Source organism: Monodon monoceros, unplaced genomic scaffold (genome assembly GCF_005190385.1).
Source record: "Monodon monoceros isolate NGI ecotype Baffin Bay Population unplaced genomic scaffold, NGI_Narwhal_1 Super_Scaffold_3, whole genome shotgun sequence".
In the NCBI taxonomy this organism is placed as follows: Eukaryota; Metazoa; Chordata; class Mammalia; order Artiodactyla; family Monodontidae; genus Monodon; species Monodon monoceros.
The window spans coordinates 65941393-65964906 of NW_021703780.1; the positions used below are offsets into that span (position 1 = coordinate 65941393).

Here is a 23514-nt window from a genome sequence, read left to right on the forward strand (position 1 = left end):
CTTGTGGTGCAGGAAGAGGGATTCCGTTCTTCATCCCTGAGGGCCTTGGTGGAGGTGGGGGGAAGGAAGGAAGGAGCATGTGGCAAGAAGTTGACAGACTCTGGCAGTGGCTCATAGGTGTCCCTCTCCTCTCCAGGACGCCACATTCATGGAGTGTGGCCATTTCCTCTTTTTTTTTTTTAAGTCAATGATTTTTTTTTTAATATTTATTTGTTTGTTTGTTTGGCTGCACCGGGTCCTAGTTGTGGCACACAGGCTCCCAGTCTCAGCATTCGGGATCTAGTTCCCTGACCAGGGATTGAACCCTGGCCCCCTGCATTGGGAGTGCTGGGTCTTAACCACTGGACCACCAGGGAAGTCTCATCATTTCCTCTTCTAAGTGCCAAGGGAAGGGGGTGATTCCAGAGTCAATCAAGGATCTGTCCCCACCTCTCCACCCCCACCTCCCTCAGCACATGCACAGACACACACACACAGATCCAGTTCTGTCCTGCCCTTGTATAGTTCTGCCCTCTTTCTCCTGCTTGGACAGTGACTTTTGCCTCCCCTCCTGGGCCTAGTTCCTCTGGGAGCCTTGGGTGTTGGGAAGGAGGTGGAGAGGACCCTGAGCACCTTATTTGATCCTAATCAGTTCTGGCCTGTTAACAGGCCCTAATGGCTGGGCTGCTGTTGCCGTGCCCATGGGCCTGTCCTGTCTGCCAGCCTGGCCCTCCTCCTCCTGCCCCACCCTCTGCTGCCACCGCCTCCGCTGCTGTGTTTGGGGCTTAAGTAACCTGCCTGCTTGCCTGCCCTTGTGGGGAGCTTGACTGAGGCCGGTGGGGCATGGCAGCCTGTTCAGCTCACCTGGGGAAGGCCTAGGAGGGGGTTCTACCTCCAGGCATGGAGGAGTTTGGGGAGGGGACTGGTGGCGGTTGGGTACTGCCTTTAGTGAACTAGACCACACTGAAGTTTCTTTTTCCCCCTAGTCCACTGAGAATCGGTTTACGGTCACCACGTCTGCAGGGACTGAGGCCAGTAGGAGTTTTCTGACGTAGGCCTGTGCCGTACTTCCCCTTCAGTATATGTGGGGATGGTGCCCCCTGCTCTCCCTGGAGGCACTGAGGTCACATGGAGCCTGGGAAGGGGTGGGGTGAGGGAGTAAGATTTCCCAGGATTGAGCCCTCAACAAGGGCAATGGGAATGTGAGCTGAGCTGATGCTTCCTGGAGGCCCAGGCCATCGCCTACCCCAGGTACCCTGTGATGATTTTCTGCTAGATGGAGTCTAGGTTTCTGCTCACAGCAGGTTAACTGTGGGCCCCTGTGGAAAGGTGGGCTGGGTAGTCTGGCCAGGGAGGAGTCAAGGTATCCCTCTGGGTCTGGGATTGGCAGACAGTGCAGCTGTCCCAGTCAGATTATGCAGGTTATGGACCTTGGGTGGCCCATTTCTAGTGAACCCAAAGGCTGGGTTTGGTATGGGCTAGCTGACACCATTTTTTTCTTCCTGGATCCTGGAATTTATTGATCTTGTCCAGTTTCCAGATTCAGTGAGGTCTTGGCCAGGCAGAGACCCTCTCTTCGCTATGGCCTCACACAGCAGGGTCAGCAAGATACTGCAAGGCCTCTCCGGAAGGGGCGGTAGGGCCAGCTTGTACCTGGAAGCTGTAGGTTCCAAGCAGACTGTCCTCTTCTTAGAATGCTAGGACTCAAGAGGCCTCACAGCCTGAAGGAGATAACTCTGGTATCTCTTTCCTAGCACTTTTGCTCTGAGGGCAGATTCTGGATGGGCCTGCCTTACTGAAATTGGTGGTGGGTCTGGCCACTGCCCTGTCTCCCTGGTATGGTTCCTTGCTGGTGCTAGTTCTGGTCCAGCTCTTGTTCTAGTCATAGGTACCCAGAGAAATGACTGATACAGGGAAGAAAGGGAGAAGACAGAACTGGAAGGCCCAGCCTGCCCTTCGAAGATCAGCCCCAAATAAAGACATTGTATTGAACCAAGGTGGGTGGGGTTTCTAGCCATCAAGACATTCCTGCTTTCTGGGCCCTTGACCATCTCAGTGGGCCATTCCCCTGGAGGTAGGCCTGGGCTCTCCTGGGAGCCCAGGAAAGCCTTCCCCTGCTCTGAGACCAGCCTTGCCACTCCCTAGCCTGTCTTAGGCCCTGTCCCATCTCCTCCTTACTGGTGCCTGGTTCAGATGTCTCCCAGCTCCCGCTTGGTATGGGGCTGCTTAGCAGGTGGTGGGCTTGCTGAGTAACCTCCGAGTCTGCCCCTTAGCCACTTGGACAGGGGAAGGGGCAGGAAGTGTTCTCACTTCTGGAATTGAAAAGTTGCTCAGGCAGGAAGGGAGTCCCTGTGCCCAAGATCTCAGGAGCCCTGTCTCCTTATTAGCTGCTTCCCTCCCCCATGACAAGAGCTCCTCCTTTTTCAAGGGGGAGGGAGAGGAGGTTTGCTCATGATGCAGAGCCTGTGCGAGCAGGTTTATGCATGCATGCCTGCACTATCGCTGAAGAACTTCTGTGCACAGGATCCTGGACCTAGAGCCCTGGAGTGAGTGGTGGGGAGAAGGAGAGGCCACCAGTTACAGTGCAGCAGAAGACCTGCTCCCTCTGGTGGGCATTTTGGGATCAGAGAGGAGGAGCTGCTTAGTGAGGAGCAACAGAGGCTTTCCGGAGGAAGGTTGAGCTAAGTCTTGAAGGATGGTTGAGTTTCCCAGGCAGAAAGGACTCTGCAGTAGGGTTACGAGGACATTTCAGGCAGAGGAAGTAGCCTACGCAAAGAGAGGAAGCATGGGAGGATGTGGCATGTTTGGGGAGCTGCAAATAGTTCTGTGTGGGGGTGTGGTGGGAGAGGAGGCTGGTAAGGCTGGCTGGCCAGAGCCCGATTTGTCTCTCCCTCTGCCACTCACATGATTAGTGGGCGCCTGCCCACCTGGGTCTTGGCCCCTGCTCAGGCCTAGGGATGCAGAAAAGGACTGCTAGGTCAGTGTGTGGACAAATCCAGGCAGTGTGTTGTGTGTTGTGTGGGCCACCCTGAGACAGCCTTGCATGCTGGCCTCGGAAGTTTCATCATAGAGGTGAATTGGGATCCATTGAGAGGTTCTAAGCAGGATGATCACAGGTGTTCTGGTGCCTTTGGGGGACTGAGAAGGATGTGGAGCTGCAAGGTCCGTGAGGGCTGCTGAGGTGATCAAGACCCTGGAACCCAAACCCAGGCAGGCCAGGTGTTGGAGAAGAGATTATCAATTGACCTTCCATCCATTTCTCTGTTTAACCTGTATTGGATGTTTCTTTTGTATAGCATAGGTCGCTAGGGTTAGTTAGGAACATGAAGATGGGCTTTGCCGCAGACACTGTCCTTTGGTCTGTCAGCAGGAGGCCTGCCAGAGCCACCTGCCTTTCTGGCCATCCTCAAGTCTTGGGTGTGAACGGGGCAGTTGCACCATCTAGAGACAAGAGGTGGTACTGCAGTGCTCTCCAGCGCCTCTGGGTGGGGTGGGAGGAGCGTGAGGTTGAGAGAACTGACTGAGCTGCAAGGTTGACTTGATCTGGCTAAGAGTTTACAGCACAGTATTGGAGTCTGTGGGGGTTGCCATTGAGCCGCCCTGAGAGGCTCTCCAAGAGGGTGTTTGGACCTGAAGGATGGGCAGGGAGGAGCTACATGTTCAGAGTTTTGGGTAGATGGGCATCCTGAGCCAATGGTTACGTGTTTGGCCAGTGTCATAGCTACTAATAACTGACAACAAGTATGGAGCACTTGCTGCACCATGCTCAGTCCTCATGTGAATTATCTCACAATTCTGTAAGTTGATATCAAGGAACTGGGGCTTCAGGAAACCAAGGGACTCGTCCAGAGCACAGGACTCAAGATTCACACCCAGGCCTGCCTCTCTTCAGAGTTGTGGTCCTGACTACTGCACCATATTGCCTGCCACGAAAGCCCTGAGTTATGCTTAATGACAGGATTCAAGGGGACCAGGGCTGCAGAGAGTGGGAGGTGACCCCCAGGGACTACGCAGAGGTGGGAGTCAGTGCCCAAGTTTCAGGCAAAGTGAGACTCTGCATTGGCCAGGGTAGGAAGGCAGAGCAGGCCTGAGACACCCCTGGGGGATTGTTGACAGGACTTGGAAAGGGCCAATGGGAGGGCAGAGACAGGTAAGAATGACTTCACAGTACTGGGAAAGGAGGCTGAGGAGAAGAGCAAGTGGAGGTAGAAGGAGTTTAAATTTAGGGGTCAGTGGCCCCTGAGTAGGGCCTTCAGATTGAGGAAAACCCGGGCTGGAGAGCAAAAGGTCTGTGGTAAGTCTCTTGGATTTAGGAAGAGATACCCCTGGGGGCTGGTACAGATTCAGGTGGCAGGAGGTGAGACAAACTGGGACCCCTTGATACCAGAAGGAAAAGCAAGTGCTGGCCCTTTCAGGCCTGGAGTTAGGCCTAGGAAGTGTTGGAGACTCACGTAGGAGCCCTTACCTGGGTGGGGTTTGTGGGAGCCAGGGGAGGGAGGGGAGCAGAGTGAAGTGAAGTGTAGGTACTAGGGGTCCAGGGAGACTTAGGGGGAACCAGCAGTCTCAGCCAAGAAGGGGCTTGGGAAGTGGGGCAGGGTTTAGGATAGGGTGTGGGTTGGAGAGGAGGTATTGAGGCCCTGGTGATGATGGCTGGCCCTGCCTAAGAGCCTGGGGAAGAGGATCTCACACAGTTTGATCAGCAACCCAGAGTTCAGTCCTGCTTCCTGACCAGCCCTTCTGTGGCCCCTCCACAGCTGGCAGGAGCCTGCCCTGTGCAATGGAGGGATGGAGAGTCCTGCAGCGGGATGCCACAGGCCGGGTTTCAGCAGGAAATTGTCATCTCCATTACGGTGTCTGGGGCTGCGTGGCTTGTTGGAGCTAGTGGTTCTGCCAGGCCCAAGCTGGCACAGAAGCCAGGAAGCAGGAGGTCTGTGGGCCTCCTTCCTTTGCCCAACCCTGACACCCTGCTCTGCTTCCCCAGGTGCCCTCTGAGAAGTGCCGCTGTGCGGTGGGCAGCATTCTGAGTGAAGGTGAGGAGTCACCCTCCCGTGAGCTCATCCGACTCTATCAGAAATTTGGCTTCAAGGTGTTCTCTTTCCCGGCACCCAGCCATGTGGTGATGGCCACCTTCCCCTACACCACACCCCTGTCCATCTGGCTGGCTACCCGCCGTGTCCATCCTGCCCTGGACGCCTACATCAAGGTGAGACACAAGTCTGGTGTGTGTGTCAGGGGGCAGCCAGTCCTTTGAGTGGGTGCTGGGGAGGCCTGCCTAGCCTGGGAGGAAGAGGCTGTTTTGGGAGGGCAGCACCTCGTGGTGCAGGTGCCTGCGGAGCTAGGAAGATGGGCAGAGGCTGCTGGCATTTCTTCCATACACCCGAGACCTCTTGGGCCCCAGGCATCTCCCAGGAGTACGGGTAGTTTGTTCAGAAACCCAGTCTTGTCATTTAAGCTCTGACTTGGAACAAAGACATCCTTAGTGCTCAGCCCCCACTCCAGACCCACCCTGTCCCTATCCTGCTGGGCCCTGCAGAGCAAGGGCCCTGAGACAACTTCCCCTGTTGTAAATTACTCCTCCTCTAAAACGTTTTGTAAACTTGGGTGCTAGGGAAATGACCCCAATTTGGGCTTGGAAGTGATCGTTTATTCATCTGTTCAACTTGTATTTATTGAGTGTCTGTGCTAGGTGCTATGCTGGATGTGGTGTGAGATACTGGTGCATGAAATAGGCATTTACAGTGAGGTGTGGAGATAGGTAATAACGTCAAACAAAAACGGGATACATGCTAGGAAAGTACAGGGTGAGAAAAGGCGGGGAACCAAGTGCACAGAGTGGTCAGGGACAGCCTCTCGGAGGAGGTAACTTCTCAGGCAAAATCCTAGAGGAGCCCTTGGAGGGGCGGTAAGAATGTTCTAGGCAGAGCTAGGGTGAGGAGCGTGGGTTTGATCTAAAGGCAGTGGGAAGTCACTGCAGAGTTCCAGCCAGAATCCGAGCTGCACCTGTGCAAGATGGGCTCTGCTGTCGTTGGGAAGGGTAGGGCTGGACCATGGCTCATGGGAGCCAGGTGGAGGTGCTTTGAAGCTGTTATGAATCCTGCCGTGCATGGCGGCATCTTGGGCTGGGGCAGTAGCTGTAGAGATGCAGACAAGGGTGGAGACTGACAATTTGTTTTGGAGGTAGAACTGATGGATTTGTGGATGGGTTGGATGATGGGAAGGGGAAGGAGTGGGAGGAGTCACAAGTTGCAGTCCCCTCTGGGCAGGGCAGGTGGGTGAGCGTGTAGTGGTGCTTTCTACTGAGGTATGCAGGGCGGAGGGAGGAACTGGTTTGGGGGGCCAGCTCTGTGGGCTGTGTCAGGGAATCTGCCTGAGGGACATCTTAGATGGGGTGTGGAGTCCACAGTGATGTGTGTAGTCTGGAGTTCAGAGAGGATTGGGCTGGTGAATATGTTTGGTGACGTGAGCCTATTGACAGTATTTGCCCTGGAGGATGGCTGAGGCAGCAAAGTGTACAGAGGGCATGGCCAGTGTGGCTGGGATCAGGGAACAGGAGAAAAAAGTTAGCAAGAATGTGAACTTGGCGGTTTTGGAAGAACCTGGTGGCTTGTTCTCCAGAGCAGCTTGAGGAAAGGGACAGGCCTTGGTGATGGAAATGGGAGTTCAGACACGTCCTGGTTAAGTGTCTGGTATCAGGGCTTGGGAATGAATAAATGGGGCCCTGGGTCACCAGCTGTGGCCTTCGTGGGCAGAGACAGGAAGAAGAAACAGGAGGGCTGCTGTGGTAGGGAAGGGGCATGGGGAGGATGGAGGAGGATTTCCTTTATGAGCTGGAGGTTGGCAGCCAGAAGGGTGCTGGGCGTGGGGTCGGGCCGGAGGCTGAGGGGCAGGGTGAGGCAGGAGCGGGGGGAGCTGGCTGGTGTTGAGGGCAGGAAGAGAGACATCAGTGCCTAAGGCCTGCTCAGCATTTCACCCAAGGAAGGGCTGGTGTGTGGTGTCTCTGGTCTTGTCTGTGTCATCCTCAGCTTCAAGGGCCAGTCTGGAGGAGCACCCCTGGGAAGAGACTTTCTGGGTTCCAGACCTCAGAACAGGACATGTGGTGTGGTGGCGAGCAACTCAGCCACCACAGCCTTTTCTTGGCTTCAGGGGTTTATTTTTAGACACCTTTGTCCAAATTTCCTGGCCCCTGACAGCTTCACAAGTTGCCTGGTTTTGACGTCACCTCTTTGATGAAAGCCCTTCCTCCTACCTCCTCCTCCCGTGGGAGCCTGTCAGCTGTGCTCTGGGCTTGATTTTCTTGGGGTTGGGGCTGCAGCAGGGGGCGTACCATCCTCTCTCCTGCCTGTGATGAGGAAGCCTGACAGGTGCGGGGCAATGCAAGGGGCTTCTCAGGGATGTGTGCGAGGCGTGCTGTGTGGGCTTGACCGCCAGCTGGGAGAGTGAGACAGATGCCGGGCTGCCCTCAGTGGAGGCACGGCCCAGGTGCTCTGCTGGTTTTGGGGGTGAGGAACAAACCCAGGTGAAAGACGAGGAAGGGGCCGGTTCTCTTTGTTGGTCTCAGCCTGCAGTGGACAGGGGGTGGCCCTGTGCCTCTCTTGGCCTAGGTGACAGAGAGAAGAGAATGTAAGGCTCGCTCTTACACCTGCCCTCTTCCCCACTGCCCTGAGACCAGAGAAAAGAGGCTGCTAATGAGACTCTGAGCGCTTCTGACTGTCCCAACCCTGACAGCTGGCTGCCTTGAACCGTGTGTGCGTGCGTGTATGTACATGTTACGTACATGTGCACGTGTCTTTTTTCTCCACCCCACTGGCTTCTCTCTGGATCTGAGGCTGGGTCTGCTGTGGAGTTGCTTCAGATGCAGTGACAGCAGCCCGTCAGCTTTCTATTTCAGGAGTGGTGAGGGCGGCAGTAGCCAAGAGGAGGGGAGGGAGGGCTTGGCAGGCTCACCTGCTTCCCCAGAGGCTGGGGCAAGGGGTGGAGGTGAATGATCTCAGAGCTTTGGATGAGGGAGGTGGAGAGCAGCTGCTGTTCCGGCAGTGGCAGATGTCTGAGCCTGGGACAGGATTGGTCTCATGGGACAGCAAGGTCCTAGGGGTTCTCTGTGAGGAACCCAAAGACAAGCATTTGTCAGGGCTCTTGTGGGGATTCTGGAAGGATGGCTGGATCCCAGCTTTGTGGTCTGTGTGGCAGCCCCTGGCTCTCTGGCTGGGCTTCCCCAGCTTGGCAGCCTGGCAAGCTCTAGGGGCTGGAAGTCTGCCTTTCTCCACGTAAACCACTGGGGGCCCCAGGCCGAGCACTCTGGGACAGCATGTGTGTGAGGGGTCCCTGGGTTCTGTGTGACTATTTGTCTATGTGGAAGATGCCCCAGCTTTGTCAGGCCGCTCCACCAGGGTCCAAGGAGTTAGCCTCCAGGGCAAGAGGAGACCACTCCCTGATCCCCAGGAAGGGGGTTCTTCTGGCAGCTGAAGGAGGGAACTGAGCTTCCTTGAAATTGCAATGCCACAGAGGAGGTGGGGCCCAGATATCAGCCCAGGACAATAGGCAAAGGCCTCAAAATTCACCACAAGGTGAGCCCAGTCTTAATGAGCGTCCAGGGAAGGCTTGGGGCACATGGAGCAGACCAGAGATGAGTGCGAGGCCTGGGGTCCCACGTATGGGATTGTGTGTGAGTTCCCTGAGCTCGGTACTTGGCTCATATCTGCAGTTGGTGAGGAGATCACTGAGAGTGTTAGACTGGCCAGCCAAGACCCCCGTGCCTGACTTCCTTCCAACAGGATCTATGATGTTTTCCATAAACCCCCTTCCCCAGGGTCTCTGCTTTCCCCAGGTTTTCAAGGGAGGTCTCCTTGTGATGTTTGGGCATCTCCTGAGTTTAGGGAGGGCATTGTCTGTGTGGAGGCTGGTTGGCTGGGTAAATGCAGGCAGGCCCTGGAGGTCAGATAGTGGCTCTTTCTCCATAGAATTGGAGATGTGTGGTAGGCAGAGCAGGTATAGTGAGCCAGTGGGGGAACCTTGGTTGTAGAGTTCTGGGATAGCTGGGTTGATGGGGCTGTTCTACCAGGGACAGCTGTGAGCAGGGACCCCAGACCTTAGTTCTCAGTCTACTCTGGGGGCCAGAGCCTAGGGGCTGTGCTAAGGTACCCCTGTGACTGGCAGCCAGGGATAGGGGGCTGCACTCAGACCTTTACCTGCCTCAGCTGGAGTAGCTCTGCCTCTGGGTTTTACACATTAGATGACCTCCTGAGCTTTTGTTTGGAGGAGGATGTTTGAGACTTACCTGGTTTGAAAACCTCTGTCCTAAGAGGGGGACACCATTGGGCAAATGCCTCTTCCACCCCTGGCCAACTGCATGTCTGTTCTAGATCCTGAGGACGCCGTGGCAGTTGCAGTGTGAGTGGAGCTGGGAGGTGCCAGGGCTCATCCCTTGTGCAGACAGGGGCAGGAGGATTCCCAGAAGAGGCACTTTCTGGGGGAGCTGGAAGCTGGACCTGGAGGAAGCCCTGGGGAGTATCACGGTGGAGATTTCCCTGGAGTGGATATGACTGAATTCCCGAGCGGTGGGTGATAGGCTGGCAGTGTCAAGGGACAGCCAGCTGGAAACTAAGGAGCGGGGGCCTCAGCTGCCTCAGCAGGGTGGCTACAGAAGTGGGTCATCCTGTTGAGCGTGAGCAGGGAGGAAGCTCCCAGCAGCATGGTCAGAGTCTGGGTCCTGCCCAGTGGCTCACAATCTCCTGTGTTTGTTTTCCCTCAGACTGTCTGGGTGACTTTGAGGGAGTCAGTGATGGGGGTGGTTTGAGTCCACACTGAGGCCAAAACACCAGTAGGGAGGAGGATGGTCCTGGCAGTGGGAATCCAGGTAAGGAAGCCCCCATAGAATATGAAATTTGGGGTCGTCTCTTTCTCTGCCCATCACTTTTGCTGAGCTAATTTGGGAGAGTTCCCGAGCTTTATTTTTAATAAGGAAGGCCTTCCTGGTATCTCAGCTCAGTCACTTACTCTGCACTTATTGACTGGGCCCTCTTTTGTGTGGCATTGTTTGGGGCATGGAGGAATGAGCTAGGAGGCAGGCATAGGGTCCTAATCAAAGCCAGCATCCCCATTGTTTTACCAGTAAGGACAGTGAGACCTAGGGAGGGGAGGTTACCCAAGGTCAGGAGTTGAAGCAGTGGCCAAGTCCAGACTGGATCCCCTGGGCAGAGAATCACTGATGGCTACGTGCCTTTTGCCACTCTGCTCTGTCCATGATTGGGGCTGGGCCCAAGAGGCTGAGGACTGTCATGAGCTTGGGATGCACTGGGAGTGGTACCCAGAGTGGGCCTGGGATAATAGCAGCACTGTGGCCTAACACCCACTTGACCCTCTGTCTCCAGCCCTGGTGGGCAGAGTCACGGGCTGAGGCTGTCAATTTGGGAGCCTGCTGGGGAAGCCAGAAGCAAAAGGCAGGAAGAGCCTGGCTGCCCATTTGCCCAGCAGGGACTCATTAAGGGTTACCTTGGCAGCTGTTCTGGGCACAGGAAGCAGCTGCTGCAGGTGCCTTATTGGTCCTCATGTCCTTACCCTCAGTGAGGTGGAGATGGCTCCAGGGCTAGCTTACCTGCCAGGGCTGCGACCTGCTAATTGGCCTGCCCCAGTTCAGGGAGGAGGGTGTGCTCAGTAGTACCAGGACCTGGGGCTGAATGATAAGCCCCCAGAACTCTTTCCTCCCACCATCTCTCCCAGCCACAGGGCTTAGCCTAGGGGGAGTGGGGTGGGGAGGGGAGAGATGGATTCACTGGGAAAGGCAAAGCAACCTTTGGGGGTGGGGAAATTTGGGCTGAGCCTTGAAGGATGGGTAGTGTTCTCCAGGTAGGAAGGCAGGTCAGGCAGAGGCACTGACGTGGACATGGCCTGTGTATCCATTGTGGCTGGAGTACAGGGGAGGAGCAAGAATTTGGGCCCAAGAGATGAGGCTGGGTCCTGCAGGTTTTAGAGAGCCACTAATGGTATGTGATCAGATGAGTGACAGCATCCAGGCTGGCTTTGGAACAGGACTTGAGCACTGTGGGATGGAGAGGAAGAGCCAGAGGCCACAGTCAAACTCTGAAAGAGAGTAACAGAAGTTAGCAGAGAGTAGCAGTGACTCTCCATTCCCAGATTTCCCCGGGCCAGGAGGAGACCCCCCATCCCAATTCCACAAACATACACCAAGGCTTGGCTTCCCTGACTCCCCTTAGGAAGTTGCCCCTGGATGTTGAGGTGTGGGGACCCACACAGGAGGCTAAGGCTCTCCCCTCTGCTGGCCTGGGGCCCTGAAACTTGTTCCTCAGCCTCTCGGGCTTCACCCCTCCCCACTCCCCTATCCCAGTAATGAAAGCACAAAGCCAGCCTTTGCTGGGGCGGGCGTGGGAGCCACCACTCTCGAAATACCAGCTCAGATATTGTAGCTTGGCAGCCCTGCAGGACCCTGGGGGCTGAGGCTTGTCTGGATGGTGCTGTGGGCTTGGGCCATCACCAATCCAGAGAGAGCCTTTTTCCCCAGGCAGATGGGCCTTACCAAGGAAGGATTCTTTTGCTCTTTTCCAGAGAGCTTGGGATTTCAGGAACAAGGAAGGAGGAGAGATTCCGAGGAGGGAGATCCCTCCAGAGCAGAACAACTCTGCCTTTTAGTGGAGCCCTCAGATCGGGAGAGGCTGTCTGTCTGCTTATGCAGACAGGAAACCTAAGGCTCCAGAGGGAAGATCTTTCCTGAGCAGCAAGTAGAGGTACCAGTCAGAGATGAGAAATTCAGGGCCTTCTCCTCCTCCCTTACCTTCTGTCTTTCTCCCCACCTCTCCGTCCCCACTTGCCCAGCTGTCCTTCCCTCTGGCACTTCCTGATTCCTCTGACTCCCAGGTGCTTGACTTCATGGCTCCATCTGCACCAAGCAGCCTTCCTGCTGCTGGATAATCAATCAGCAACATTTTCGTTGGCTTATAAGCCGAACTGGGCTCAAGGTCCTTGACTGCACAGATGCTGCAGACAGCGGCAGGATCTCGGAGAGGAATGGGCTATGGAGCCTGCCATGGCAGCAGCGTCGTCTGGGAGGCTGTGGCTCCCCTTCATTTGGAAGGGAGAGTGTTAGGATCCCAGGTCTGAGCCCCTGAGCTCCCCGTGTAGGTACTCACCCCCACACTCCCCAGCCCTCTGCTCTTGCTCCACAAGGGCTCAGAAGGCCAGAGCAGGGCTGAGCTGGGATTGAGTATTGGCTATCTGGACCCTGGGGAAAGGCTGGGCATTGCTGCAGATCAGGACCTGCCTGGCCCACCCAGGTATTAGGATGCTTAAGGGCCTGTGCCCCCTGTGCCTGCTTAGAGGGAACTACTCTCCCCTGCTTCTGCCCCAGCCCACCCTGGTCTCCACTGCTGCTGAGGCCCCCCTCTTGGGCTGCCCAGGAAGCCATGGCCTGGGTGAGAAGGAATATGAGCAGAGGTGTTAATTGCATGGCAAGCTGCCGGCTCTGAGGTGAAAATGAAAAGTCTTCAGGCAGCGGCGGCAGCAGGCACAGCAGGCTGGGGTGCCAGGCACAGCGCCCTGCTCTCCCTCACACCTTCCCCCTTCTGCAGTCTTCCCCAGACTCCCACCCAAGCCTTGCTTCTCTGCCATCCCCTCCCCTGCCATTTGGGGTGGGGGTGGGCTCCCAGTTCGGCCCTGGGCTAGACCTGACCCCAAGAGGGCCTTCATCTCTTTCTTCCATTATATCTTCTAACTGGCTGATTAGTGCACAGAAAAATGGGCTGTGCTTTTGTTAATTTTGTGAGCTTAATATTTTTGGTAGCTTCTCCATTGATTCTTTTTGGGTTTTTCAAGTGTACAATTGTCTTTAAGTAATGGGCCTTTTGTTCATATTTTCCAATTCCTCACTTATTTTAAGATCATCTATTCCAATCTCTTTATTTTACAGTTGGGGAGATTGAGACCCAGGGAGGGGTCAATAGCTAGGCCAAGGCTCTGGGCTCCTGCCTGGAGCTCTTTCTGCCACTTCCTTCCCCCTCTGTCCTGTCCCTGGCAACCCCATCTCATTCCTTTTCTCCTTTGCCTCTCATTTGCAGAGCTTTGGGCTGTCCTGCTCCAAGGGAGAAGGGTACTCACCATCCCTTCTGCAGGCTCTCCCTTGCTAGCACTGCAGCATCCCCAGAGCTGTCTCCTGCTGTCACTTCCTGCCCCACAGACAGGCTTAGGTTTTGGTCCAGAGGCTGTTGAAAGGCCCATTGGGTATAAGAGGGAGCATGGGAGAGGGAAGTTGACGGAAGTTCCTGGGCAGAGTGATAACAATGTGCCACATTCCAGCAGCAGCCCCCGCTGCGCCTCCCCCATCACTTTGCACATTCGATGCAGACCAGCTGCCTAAGGGGCCTCCAGGGTCTGAGCCCCCACTTGCAGGGACTGCTATGTGCAGGCGGGTGCACGTCAGTGTCTGTGAAATTAAAAATGAACATGCCTCACTTCACCCAGTGAAGAGATGCCATCACCTTGGGTGGGATGCAACAGCTGTTTGCTGGCTGTGTGGCTGCCCAGCTCTCCAGCCTGGCGTGGAGGGACAGGTAGGACTGGTCCACTCAGAGTGAACAGGAAGACCCAGGGCCCCTCACTTCAGTGAGACAGAAAGTAGAGGGCTGTGATGGGGTGGAGATTGATAGAGCAGACCTCATCCCTTTCTGGGCCTAGAGCTCATCTAGGAGATGCATGACCCAGACCTTGGCCTGCACCCATTGCCTTGTCCTTTTGGGGATTTGAGGCCACATAGCTCTGAGCAAACCCAGGCTCTGGGCAGCCTGGGAATGGGATCCACCCTGTCTCCCCTGCTGGGCCTGACCTCTTCTGCACACCACACTCTCCCCACCCCTAGCCCAGGCCAGGGCACAGGTTGATGGTTTGAGAGCAGAACACCAAATGAGGGTAGTTCAAGTCCTCTCTCTTTCTTCCCTCCTCCCCTCTCCTAATTCAGTAAGAACTACCAGGGGAGGCACTGTGGGTCCTGTGGGGAAACCTTGGCTCGGCATATGCCAATCTGGTGCCTTTGCAGGAGCCCTGAGCTGCACCCCACCCAGGACATGAGCTCAGCCTGAGGTGAGGAGGGAGCGTGTGGTGTGTTCCCAAGGTAGCCAGGTCAGTGGCACCATGGCAGCCTTTTGTGTGCTGCTCCTTCCCTTGTCTGCCGGCACCCCTGTGGGCGGTGTGAGCACCTGGTGTTGGTGCAGGAGTGGTGGGGGGAGTGCTGGTGGCTGAGGTCTCCTGGAAATCCCTGCATTATGGGTGGTGTACCAAGTCCACCTATTGTTTCTGTTTGTGGAAGCCCCAGGGGGGAGGGAATCCTTGGAGGTGTGTCTGAGGGACTGGAACTCTGGAATCCAGTTTCTAGCAGTTCCTAGTGGCACCTTGGCATGATTAGCTGACTTCTTCCTATTAGGCGGGGAGGATTATAGACATCTGCGTCTCTCCCACCTTGGAGCAGGGCTTTGTGATCCCCTTGAGTCTGCGTGTGTGAATGAGTTGCCCTGGTTTGTGGCCTCATCAGGTAGCCCGTAGCTTCAGTGGCCAGAGCAGGTTCCCCTGTCCTGGTGATGCTTCCTCAAGCCTCTGGCTGTCTGGTCTGTGGGAGGGGTTGTGCCCAGGGCTGGGAAGACTCCAGGCCCATCCAGTCAGTCCCCTTTCCCCAGCAGTACCGGCCCAGTGTGGCATTGGCCTGGTGTCCTTGGCAGTCAGTTCTCCAAGGGCTCCCTGAGGCTAGCTGAGGGAGAGGCAGCTGGCCTTGCCTTACTTCGATGATTTTCCAATATTTACCAGGTCATCAACACGCTGCCCGGGCCACAGCTCCTGCTGTGCAGAGAGGACCTGAGAGCTGGCCCATGGCTATCCTCTCTTCCCTCAGAGACTGCACCTGGCTGGGAGGGAAAGGGCTTGTTCTCTCTGCCTGATCACTTAGGGACAGGGCATATGGCTAGTCCTGCCCCCACCCTCTATCCCCAGCCCCTCACTGAACTCATTCTTGGTCAGTGGGCAGAGCGTGGAGAGAGATCTCAAGGAGAGGCTACAGGGACAGTTATAAGCCCCTCCCCCTATCTATGGGCCTGGGTTGGAAGTTTCTGCCTTTGCCTTCTTCCTGCCCCTTCTCTGCCCCTGAGTCTGAATTTTGACAGGATCCAGCATGTGTTAAAATGATTTGGGCTGGGCCGTCAATGAGATTTTAATTAGCTCCATGCCTCTCTCCAGTAGGGAGGGCCAGGGTCCCCCAGGTGGCTTGGGTAGGACTGGGCTGGGCTCGGGTATTAGGCTGCCCCTCCAGGGGCCTGGGGACAGGCTTGGGCAGCTGGCATTCTCTGTGTGGGATGCTGTGAGGAGGAAGGGCTGGGCAGGGAAGGAAGGGCTGGGTAGCCCCAGGCCACAGTTTTCTCTCCCTCCTCTGTCTCCCCTGTTCCTCTGTTCTCCCGGATGGCTTTGAGATGAAGGCGACGGCAAGGATGGAGGATGCAGTTTCCATGGCAACGGGGCTGTCCACAGCCAGGCAACTTCAGAACCGGGCTCTCCGGAGGAGGCAGATGCACAGAGCAGCCACAGAGAGCTGCCTCCCGCCTGCCGATGAGGGGGCTGGCAGAGCAGTTGGCAAGGGTGGCTGCTTGGTGCTACCCACCCTGATGCCTGGCCTCCAGGAGAGGGTGGAAAGGGCACTGCTCCCTCTTATCATCCCTGTTACTTCCAAAAGGAAAGCTAGGCAGGTGGCTTGAGTGTTGGCGAGGGTTGTCCCTGGAATTTCTGGGTGGACACAGGCTCTGATTCCTAGAAGCATCCCCAAAAGCCGACTGTCTTCAGCCCTTGAGAGATGGGCCTCCGGGTAGCTGATCACCTCTCAGCAGCTTCCTTTTGGACCCTTTGAATGCCCAGAGTATGGAATGCTGGTGAAGGCCATGCCCTGATTGGGTTCGGGAGCCCTTTCCCTCTAGCTATCAGGGAATGACCTGGACCTTCTTCAGGGAGCCTCCCTGACCCTGGCCTCGTGACCAGTTCACTGAGTGGGGTTCAGGTTTGGCAGATGCTCGCCCCCAGGTACTGGCAGTAGAGGGGCCCCAGAGCCTGGTAGCTACTCATTCCTGATGTTGTCTTCTTGTTCACCCTCCTCCTGAAGACCAGGGCTGGGGTGGGTGTGTGGGCAGGTGGAAAAGCAGAGGCAGCCATTGATGTGTTTGGAGATGGGAAGAGCTGGGGGCATGCCCTCATTAGATGGCCAAAAGAGCACCCATGTTAGCAAAGAAGGTCAGACTCAAACTATTAAAAATAATGACTTTCCTTCACTGCCCCTGGAGGTGTCAGGGCTAGGGTGTCCCACTCTGTTCAAGCTCACAGAGTCTTAGGACGAAAGGCCTTGCCTGGGTCACCCATGGAGTCAGAGGCTGAGCTGCAGCTAGACCTTGGGCCAGGACATCCACCCCCATGTGGCCTCCAGCCGGCTGCTGAGGGCCCTGGCTGGATAAAATAAACCTTCCTTCCCTCTCTCTCCCGGGGGCTCATTTTTCTCTCTCTTCACTTGCTTCAACTGGAGGGGGGTTCCTCAACCCTAAGCGTGGCCAGGCAGGCAGACAAGTGGAGTCCTGGAGTGGCTTCTCCCCACCAGGCAGTAAGTCTCTCATTACCGCTAAGTGGAAGGCTCATTTCAGAGCTCATGGTGAGAGCCGGACGGGTGCTATAAATAGCCGTGTTGTGAAGGTTGGCGGGTGAGCAGTGACAGGGCAGGGTCCTTGCAATCATCTTAGTGGATAATTGTGCTCCACTGCGGGAAGAGGGCAGGCTCAGGAGCAAGATGCACTTGACCCCTGTTCTGGTTTGTCTGCCTGTCTCAGGGCAGCTCTGGCATGTATCTGTGCCCCTTTCACATACACTGGGGGCTACGGAGCACTGGGTTCTGTGTTCACGCAGAAGGGAGTGGAGTGCCTGTCTACACGTGGGGCCCTATAAGCTGGCACTTCAGCCCACTGGGGAGTTGGGCAGTGTCCAGTATTAGACCTACTTGTCTTGTCTGTTCCTCCAGCCTAGAGTCTGCCACCTCCCCCTTGGCTGAAACTCAGGACCCAGGTCTGAGAAGGGGTGGGAACCAACCACATCTGATAGTCTCGGAGGTTGGAATAGACCTGAGCCAGCAGGGGAATGGGAGTAAGAGAGAGGTTTAGCTGGCCTGGAGCTCCTATTCAGGGTTAGTCAGTAACATGTCTGCAAGGGCAGGGGCTAGAGGCCTGAGAGTCAGGGGCACTGCCTCTCCTGATATTGGTGGGTCAGTCAGCATTGTCCAGGGCAGAGAGGAGGTCAGGGCCATGGGATCCTGAGATGGCAGGTCTGGCAGGTCAGACCTTGGCTTGGCTTGGGTGCCTGGGGTCAAAGACTGTGGGGTCCCTGTCCTAGGGTATTCTGGGGTGCTAAGCTTCATGGCTCTGTGAGACCAGTGCTTTCTGGAACAGCGTTTTGGTCCCAGGATTAGCAGTGCCAGGCTCCTGGGTTCTTTTAGCACCTGTCCTAGGACTCCCAGGTCCTCAGACCACTGCCCCCTGGAGTATGAGGTCCTGCCCTTAGGATGCTGTGTGGGTGCCTTCGGGAGATTGGGGCAGGAAGCGGAGCCAGCCCCCTGGGAGGGAATAAATAATGGACAGTTCCTGGGGCCACTCAGGGACGTGTGGGTCAGAGGCCCTGTAGGGCTCATTCCGCCTTTCACGCTCTCCCACAAGGAGCGGAAGTTGTGTGCCCACCCACGGCTGGAGATCTACCAGCAAGACCAGGTCTATTTCATGTGCCCACTGGCACGGCAGGGAGACTTCTATGTGCCTGAGGTGAAGGAGACAGAGCGGAAATTCCGGGGCCCTGCGGAGGCCAATGATGCCCAGGTGGATGGCACAGGTACGGGGTAGGGGTGTTGCGGGGGGAAGAGGGTGGGGCCTCCTCCCTGGCTGGGTCGCACTGTGGGTGTCCAGGCAAAGCTTCACAGAGGTGGAAGAAGGGACCTATCTACCCACGTGCAGAGTTACCTGTTCTTAGACACGCAGATCCATGTAGGTGTGGCTTCACACGTTACCCCTGGCAATGCAGATACAAAGACCCTGCCTGGATTCCCTTCAGATGCAGCAGGAGTACCCTTGGAAACACAGATCAGACAGCTGGATGCTCATGGGAGGGGGCTGAGGCTGCTCAGGAAAGGCATCACTTGGGTGGGCTCGTCAGGAAGTGAGATTGGCTCTGGATATGGAAGGTAAGGAGAGGAACAAGGTGTCCCCCAATATGGGGCCCCACCCAGAGCCAGCTGCTTTCTTCCTTCCAAAGAGGAACAGGGGGACTTCCCTGGTGGCCCAGTGGTTAAGAATCCACCTGCCAATACAGGGGACACGGGTTCGAGCCCTGGTCCGGGAAGATCCCACATGCCGCGGAACAACTAAGCCCGTGCGCCACAACTACTGAGCCTGCGCTCTAGAGCCCACGAGCCACAACTACTGAAGGCCATGTGCCTAGAGCCCATGCTCCGCAACAAGAGAAGCCACCGCAATGAGAAACCTGTGCACCACAACGAAGAGCAGCCCCTGCTCGCCACAACTAGAGAAAGCCCACGCGCAGCAGCTAAGACCCGATGCAGCCAAGAATAAATAAATCAATGAATCAGTCAAAGAGGAACCAGAGAGCATGCAGAGGGGAGCCAGGAGATCAGCGCCCTGTCCCTTCCATCAGAACCAACCTTCCTACCCCAGGTCCAGGCCAGTAGGTTGCTTGCCTGCTCTCAGCCCACCCCCTTTCGTGACCTCTTGTAACCCTGAGCTGTCCCCAGGTGCGAGGGGACCTGCTGGTAACATCCCAAGTGGTCTTAGAGGGTCTAATGCTTGGCTATGCTGGTGGAGCCTCATGTGACTCTGGAGGTCCATGACCTGTGGGAGTGGTACAGGGCTGGGAGGAGAGTGACTGTCCCTCTTCACCTCCTGCTTTAGGAGACTCTCTCTGTCCATCCAGCCTTCAACAGCCAAGGTCGCCCTGAGAGACATGTGTTGGCGGGGGCAGGGGGTAGGTACTGGGAGGCAGCCTTCACTCCCTAGGGGCCATGTCCAACACAGTTAGCTTCATCTGCCACTTAATTACCTCCATGGGGCACTGCTTCCACCAGCCTGGTAGTGCCTGGCAGACACTCTTCAGTACCCCTACTGTGGGCACAGGACATACTACAAGGTCAGCAGGCCAAGGCAGTCCCCAGGGCAGGAAGGGAGCACCTTGACCTTCTTTCAACCTCCCTCGGCTGCCTGCACCCCCTTTCTTTTCCACCCCCACCCAGCTCCCCTTTCAAACACCGCCTGCCGGGGTGTTGAAGGACTGCTTGGCACCCACTACAGCTGGCTGCAACCTAGCTCCCACGCCCCCAGCTCCTTGGCCTGTCCTACCCACCAGCCTGCCCACCCATTCCCTGGAGTGGGGGCAAGGGGTCTGCTCTCCTCTGATAGGGTCTGCCCTGGCACCTGGGGCGGACTCTGGGTGTCTGCCTGCCAGGTGCATGCCACTTGCGCAGCAGTGTGTGGTGGATGCCTGTCTGCCCAAGGCTTGGCCTGTCCCTGTCTGCCTCCCTGCTGTGGCCCCCGCTTGGGCTGGGAGGTGAAAGGGGGTGATTAGCTGCCTTGCGCCTGTTATTACATTGATGTATTATTTAGCTCCAGAGAGGCAATGAATATTTGATCTTCTTGCACTGGCTGTGGGCAGTGGAGGAGAGAGGGACTAGGGTGAGGTGGCAGCTTCATTCTCTGCTTCAGCAGCCTTTGGGATTTAGGTGCTACCCTGCCTTGCCTGGCCTCTTCTGCCCTGGGACACAGACCCAGGACTCTGGACTTCCTCCTGTGCAGACGTTGATGGAGCTGGAGGGTTGCCACTTCCCTGCCTTGGACTCCTTTGCCAGAAGTGTCCACATGTGCCCAGGGGCTGTCCTCATCCCAGCATGCTGGTCCCTGGCCTGAAGAGGCACCCCTGGGCTCCTTCCTCTGATCATTCCTAGCCTAGGAACTGGGAGAGGAAGGAGGCAGCTAGCTGGCAAGCAGGCAGGTTCCCATACCTGGGTCCCGAGAGAGCCATTGGGTGGGTGGGTGGATTGAACTTAATGGGGCCAGGGAGAAATTATCCCCCTCCTTTGCTCCTTTCAGGCCTGCAGCCTCTGGGGCACCAATCATTATTTAAGGCAAGAAAGAGGGGTTGGAGTCCTGCCCCAGGGTCAGAGGGAACCACCTATAATTCAGGGAGTAGTCCTGGCTCACTCTTGAATACCTCCACTCTGGGAGCCATGACTGAGGCCCCAGCAAGAAGAGGGCCCTGGGCCAGCAACCTGGCACTTACAGGTCTCATCTCACCTCTGTCAGTAGGTCCCAGAGGTCATCTTGGGGCCGAGGAGGCTGAGGGAGCAGATCCCACCCCACCCCTCACCCTGGGCTCCAGCTGAGGTTCAGTGAAAGTTCCAGGCCAAGTCCCAAACGCCAAGCAGTCCCCAGCTGTGCTGGCCTCGGGGCTCAATCACCATGGAGACAGGATCTGAGGAAGCTGGCCCACCCGTCACTTTCTGTGATGTTTGATAGCTGCCCCCTTCCGTCTCACACAGGAAGGGAAGCATATCTGCCTTTTCTCAATCTTGATTCCTACGCACAGTAGGCCTGAGCTCTTTGCTCCTCCTTGCCACCCCCAATAGCTGTCAGTGCCTCTGACCTGAGGAGGTGAATTGAGGGGCTGCTCCTGAGCAGGGCAGATGAACCTGCCCTGGAGGACGTGTTGGGGGTGGGAGGAGCAGGCTGGGAGAGATCTCAGGGCTCTCCAGCCACTTGCAGAGTTCTCCCATGGTCCCTTCTGCTGCTTTGTGGCTCAGGAGCCACTAGTGGTTGGGGATGGGTAAGGACTTCTCTGGGGTGACCCAGGCATAGAAGAAGAAAGTCCTTAAAATGCTTCTTCCCAACACTCTCCTCCCATGTAATTGGTCGAGGATTTCTCAGGACTTCTCCATCCCATTCCTGCCCCAGCCTCCTCCTCAAACTGGGGCTCAGTGTGGGCCAGAGGCAGGGATATGGCTGCCCCTTGGGGAGCCCTGCATAGGGGAGGGACACAGGAGAGCAGGCCTCCTGGTCCATTCTCCTGTCCTCAGGCCTTATGGGCAGTGTTCTGGCCTTGGAGAAACCTCTCCCCAAGCCTGAAATGGGGGGTGGAGGAGGGGACACTACTTAAATCTCTGTCCTACCCTCAGCTCCTCAGGTTGGGGCTGAATGGTCCTTAATGGACTGTTGGTGGCTGGGGGGCAGCAGGCTTTGTGGGAGTGCAGGGAGCTGAGGCTAATTCAGGGTAGGGAGAGGAGTATACAGCAGGCTGTCCTCCCTCACTCCCTCCCTGTTCTGTCCCTCTGCCCTGCCAGTGCAGCTCAAGATAGGGCAGAGGGCAGCTGGAATGAGCCTCTTGAGCCAGGGGCAGCTTTATTATTCATGAGCACATTGTGTATGCTGAGTTGCTGGGCTGGTGGGAGAGCCTCAGTCCTCTCCCTGGAGGAGGGGGTGGGGGCCCTAGCTAACCTGTGCTCCCTCTTCCTCCAGGAACTGACACGATGAGTGACACAAGTTCTGTAAGCCTGGAGGTGGGTCCTGGCAGCCGGGAGACTTCAGCTGCCACACTGTCCCCTGGGGTGAGCAGCCGTGGCTGGGATGATGGTGACACCCGCAGTGAGCACAGCTACAGCGAGTCGGGTGCCAGCGGCTCCTCCTTTGAGGAGCTGGACCTGGAGGGCGAGGGACCCCTTGGGGAGGCAAGGGTCGGCCCTGAGGCTGAACCCCTTGGGGTTGCCAAGTGGCCCCGGGAGCCCAGTACCCCTGAGAAGGGCGAGGAGTAACCCGCAGCCTGCACCTTCCTGTGGTGCAGTTGCTAAGGAACTGAGCAGCCTCTTCAGTCCTCTTCTTCCTCCACCTCCCGGGCTCAGGCTGGGGCCAGGGGTCTCAAGTGGACCTGACTTCTACTGCCCTGGGCCTCTGGCTAAGCTTTCTCCTCACTGCCTTCTCAGCTCCCAGAGCCAAAGGAGCTGGGACTGTTGGCACCGAGCCCCCGCGGCTGCCACCCCTGTTACATCTTTTTCTCAGATTCACATTGGAGCTTCCAGGACCCAGAATAAAGCAAATGCTTTTCTTTGTTTTACCTGGATTTGTACTGTGCATTTGTTTGTTCCACAATTGTTCTGGTTCTTGGGGACCCCAGAGTGGGCAGGAGCACCCCCAACCTGAGGAGAGGAAGGAACTTGGCCAGGTACCCTGGAGGGGGGGGTAGAGGGAATTGGAGGCCTTTCACTCCCTGTTCTTTGGCCCCACTTGACAGCTGCCCCTCCATTGCAGCAGCCCCAGAGGCTCCCCCAGGCTGCTGGAGAGCAGGCAGATCAGGACAAGGGGTGTGAAAGCTGAGCATGGAGTGCCCTCTGGGGCTCAGGAGTGGGGAGCTCACAGCCTGCCTCAGTCTGCTTCCAAGGGATGCCTTTGTGTCTGTGGCTAGAGTGTGCCTGTGCTGACACTGTTATCTGTCCAGCCGGTGAGGACATCCCCGCTGTGCCTGCCAGTGGCTGTGTATCTGCGTGTGTGCATGTGAACACACGCATGCCTTTGGTCTTTTATGTGGTGGCTGTACCTTGTGTGGATGGCTATGTGACTCTGTGCACATGTTGCTGTGCTTAGTGTCTAACTTTGGTTGAATTATAGGGGTGTGAGGCTGGCTATCTGGGAGCGTCACTCGGGGGGCTTTGTCCATATACAGTTGTCTGTGTGTAGTTATGTGTCTGTGTACAACTATGTTTGGCGGGTGTGTTCATGTGTAAAGCTGTGTGTTTTTCTGTGTCCATATGTAAAGCTATAGGTCTTTGCAGCTGTGTGTCCATGAGTATAGCTGTATATGTGTGGACATGTTCACCTGTACAGCTACGTATATGTGTTCATGTGTACAGCTGTGTGTCCACATGTAGAGCTATGAATTACAGCTGTGTCTGTGTATACAGCTGAGTGTGCAGTTGTGTGTTTATGTGTACTGCTATGTGTGGCTGTGTCCACATGTACAGCTCTGCATGTAAGGCTGGGTGTGTGTTTGTGCATAGCTGGGTGTGTAACTGCATGTCCATGTGCTGTCGCGGGACTGTGCAGCTCACTTGCTGCAGGCCATATAATGGCCACTTGGGCTTGTGCTGTGTTTATAAAGCCCCATGTCTTTTGTGAGGCTGCCTTGGTGAGTGGGCTGGGACTGCTGTGCAGCTCCTCTCACTTCAGAACCCTGCTACTGTCAGCCCCTCTGCTCCAGGGGCCCAGCCCATCACTCACCTACCCCAGGGAGCAGTTGCTCTGAGACAGCGGAGAGGGTGGGAACAGCAGGAGCTGGCAGACAGCATGTCTGTCTCTCCAGCCTTGTCTGACAGCTCTGAACCCTCATCCTGCTGCCACTTTGCCTCATATTAGCGATGGAGTTTGTTTGGGTTTGATGTCTTGGTCTGTTGTACAGCTGTGCTCTTTCCAGAGCAGTGGAGCG

General features: G+C 56.4%; 1 protein-coding gene across 6 annotated transcripts in view; it reads left to right on the forward strand.

Annotated features, from left to right (window-relative positions):
• Positions 1–22168, forward strand: part of TEX264 (testis expressed 264, ER-phagy receptor) — a 29715-nt gene extending 7547 nt beyond the window's left edge. For 5 of the 6 annotated variants that reach the window (XM_029243608.1, XM_029243609.1, XM_029243611.1 and 2 more), the window contains exons 4-6: positions 4961–5182; positions 17703–17871; positions 21558–22155. In XM_029243608.1, coding sequence (XP_029099441.1) covers positions 4961–5182; positions 17703–17871; positions 21558–21850 — 684 coding nt within the window. In that variant the 3' untranslated portion in view covers positions 21851–22155. Of the gene's footprint in view, positions 1–4960; positions 5183–17702; positions 17872–21557 lie in introns of all 6 variants that reach the window. The other variant, XM_029243614.1, reaches the window with a different exon arrangement.
• Positions 22169–23514: the final 1346 nt, after the last annotated feature.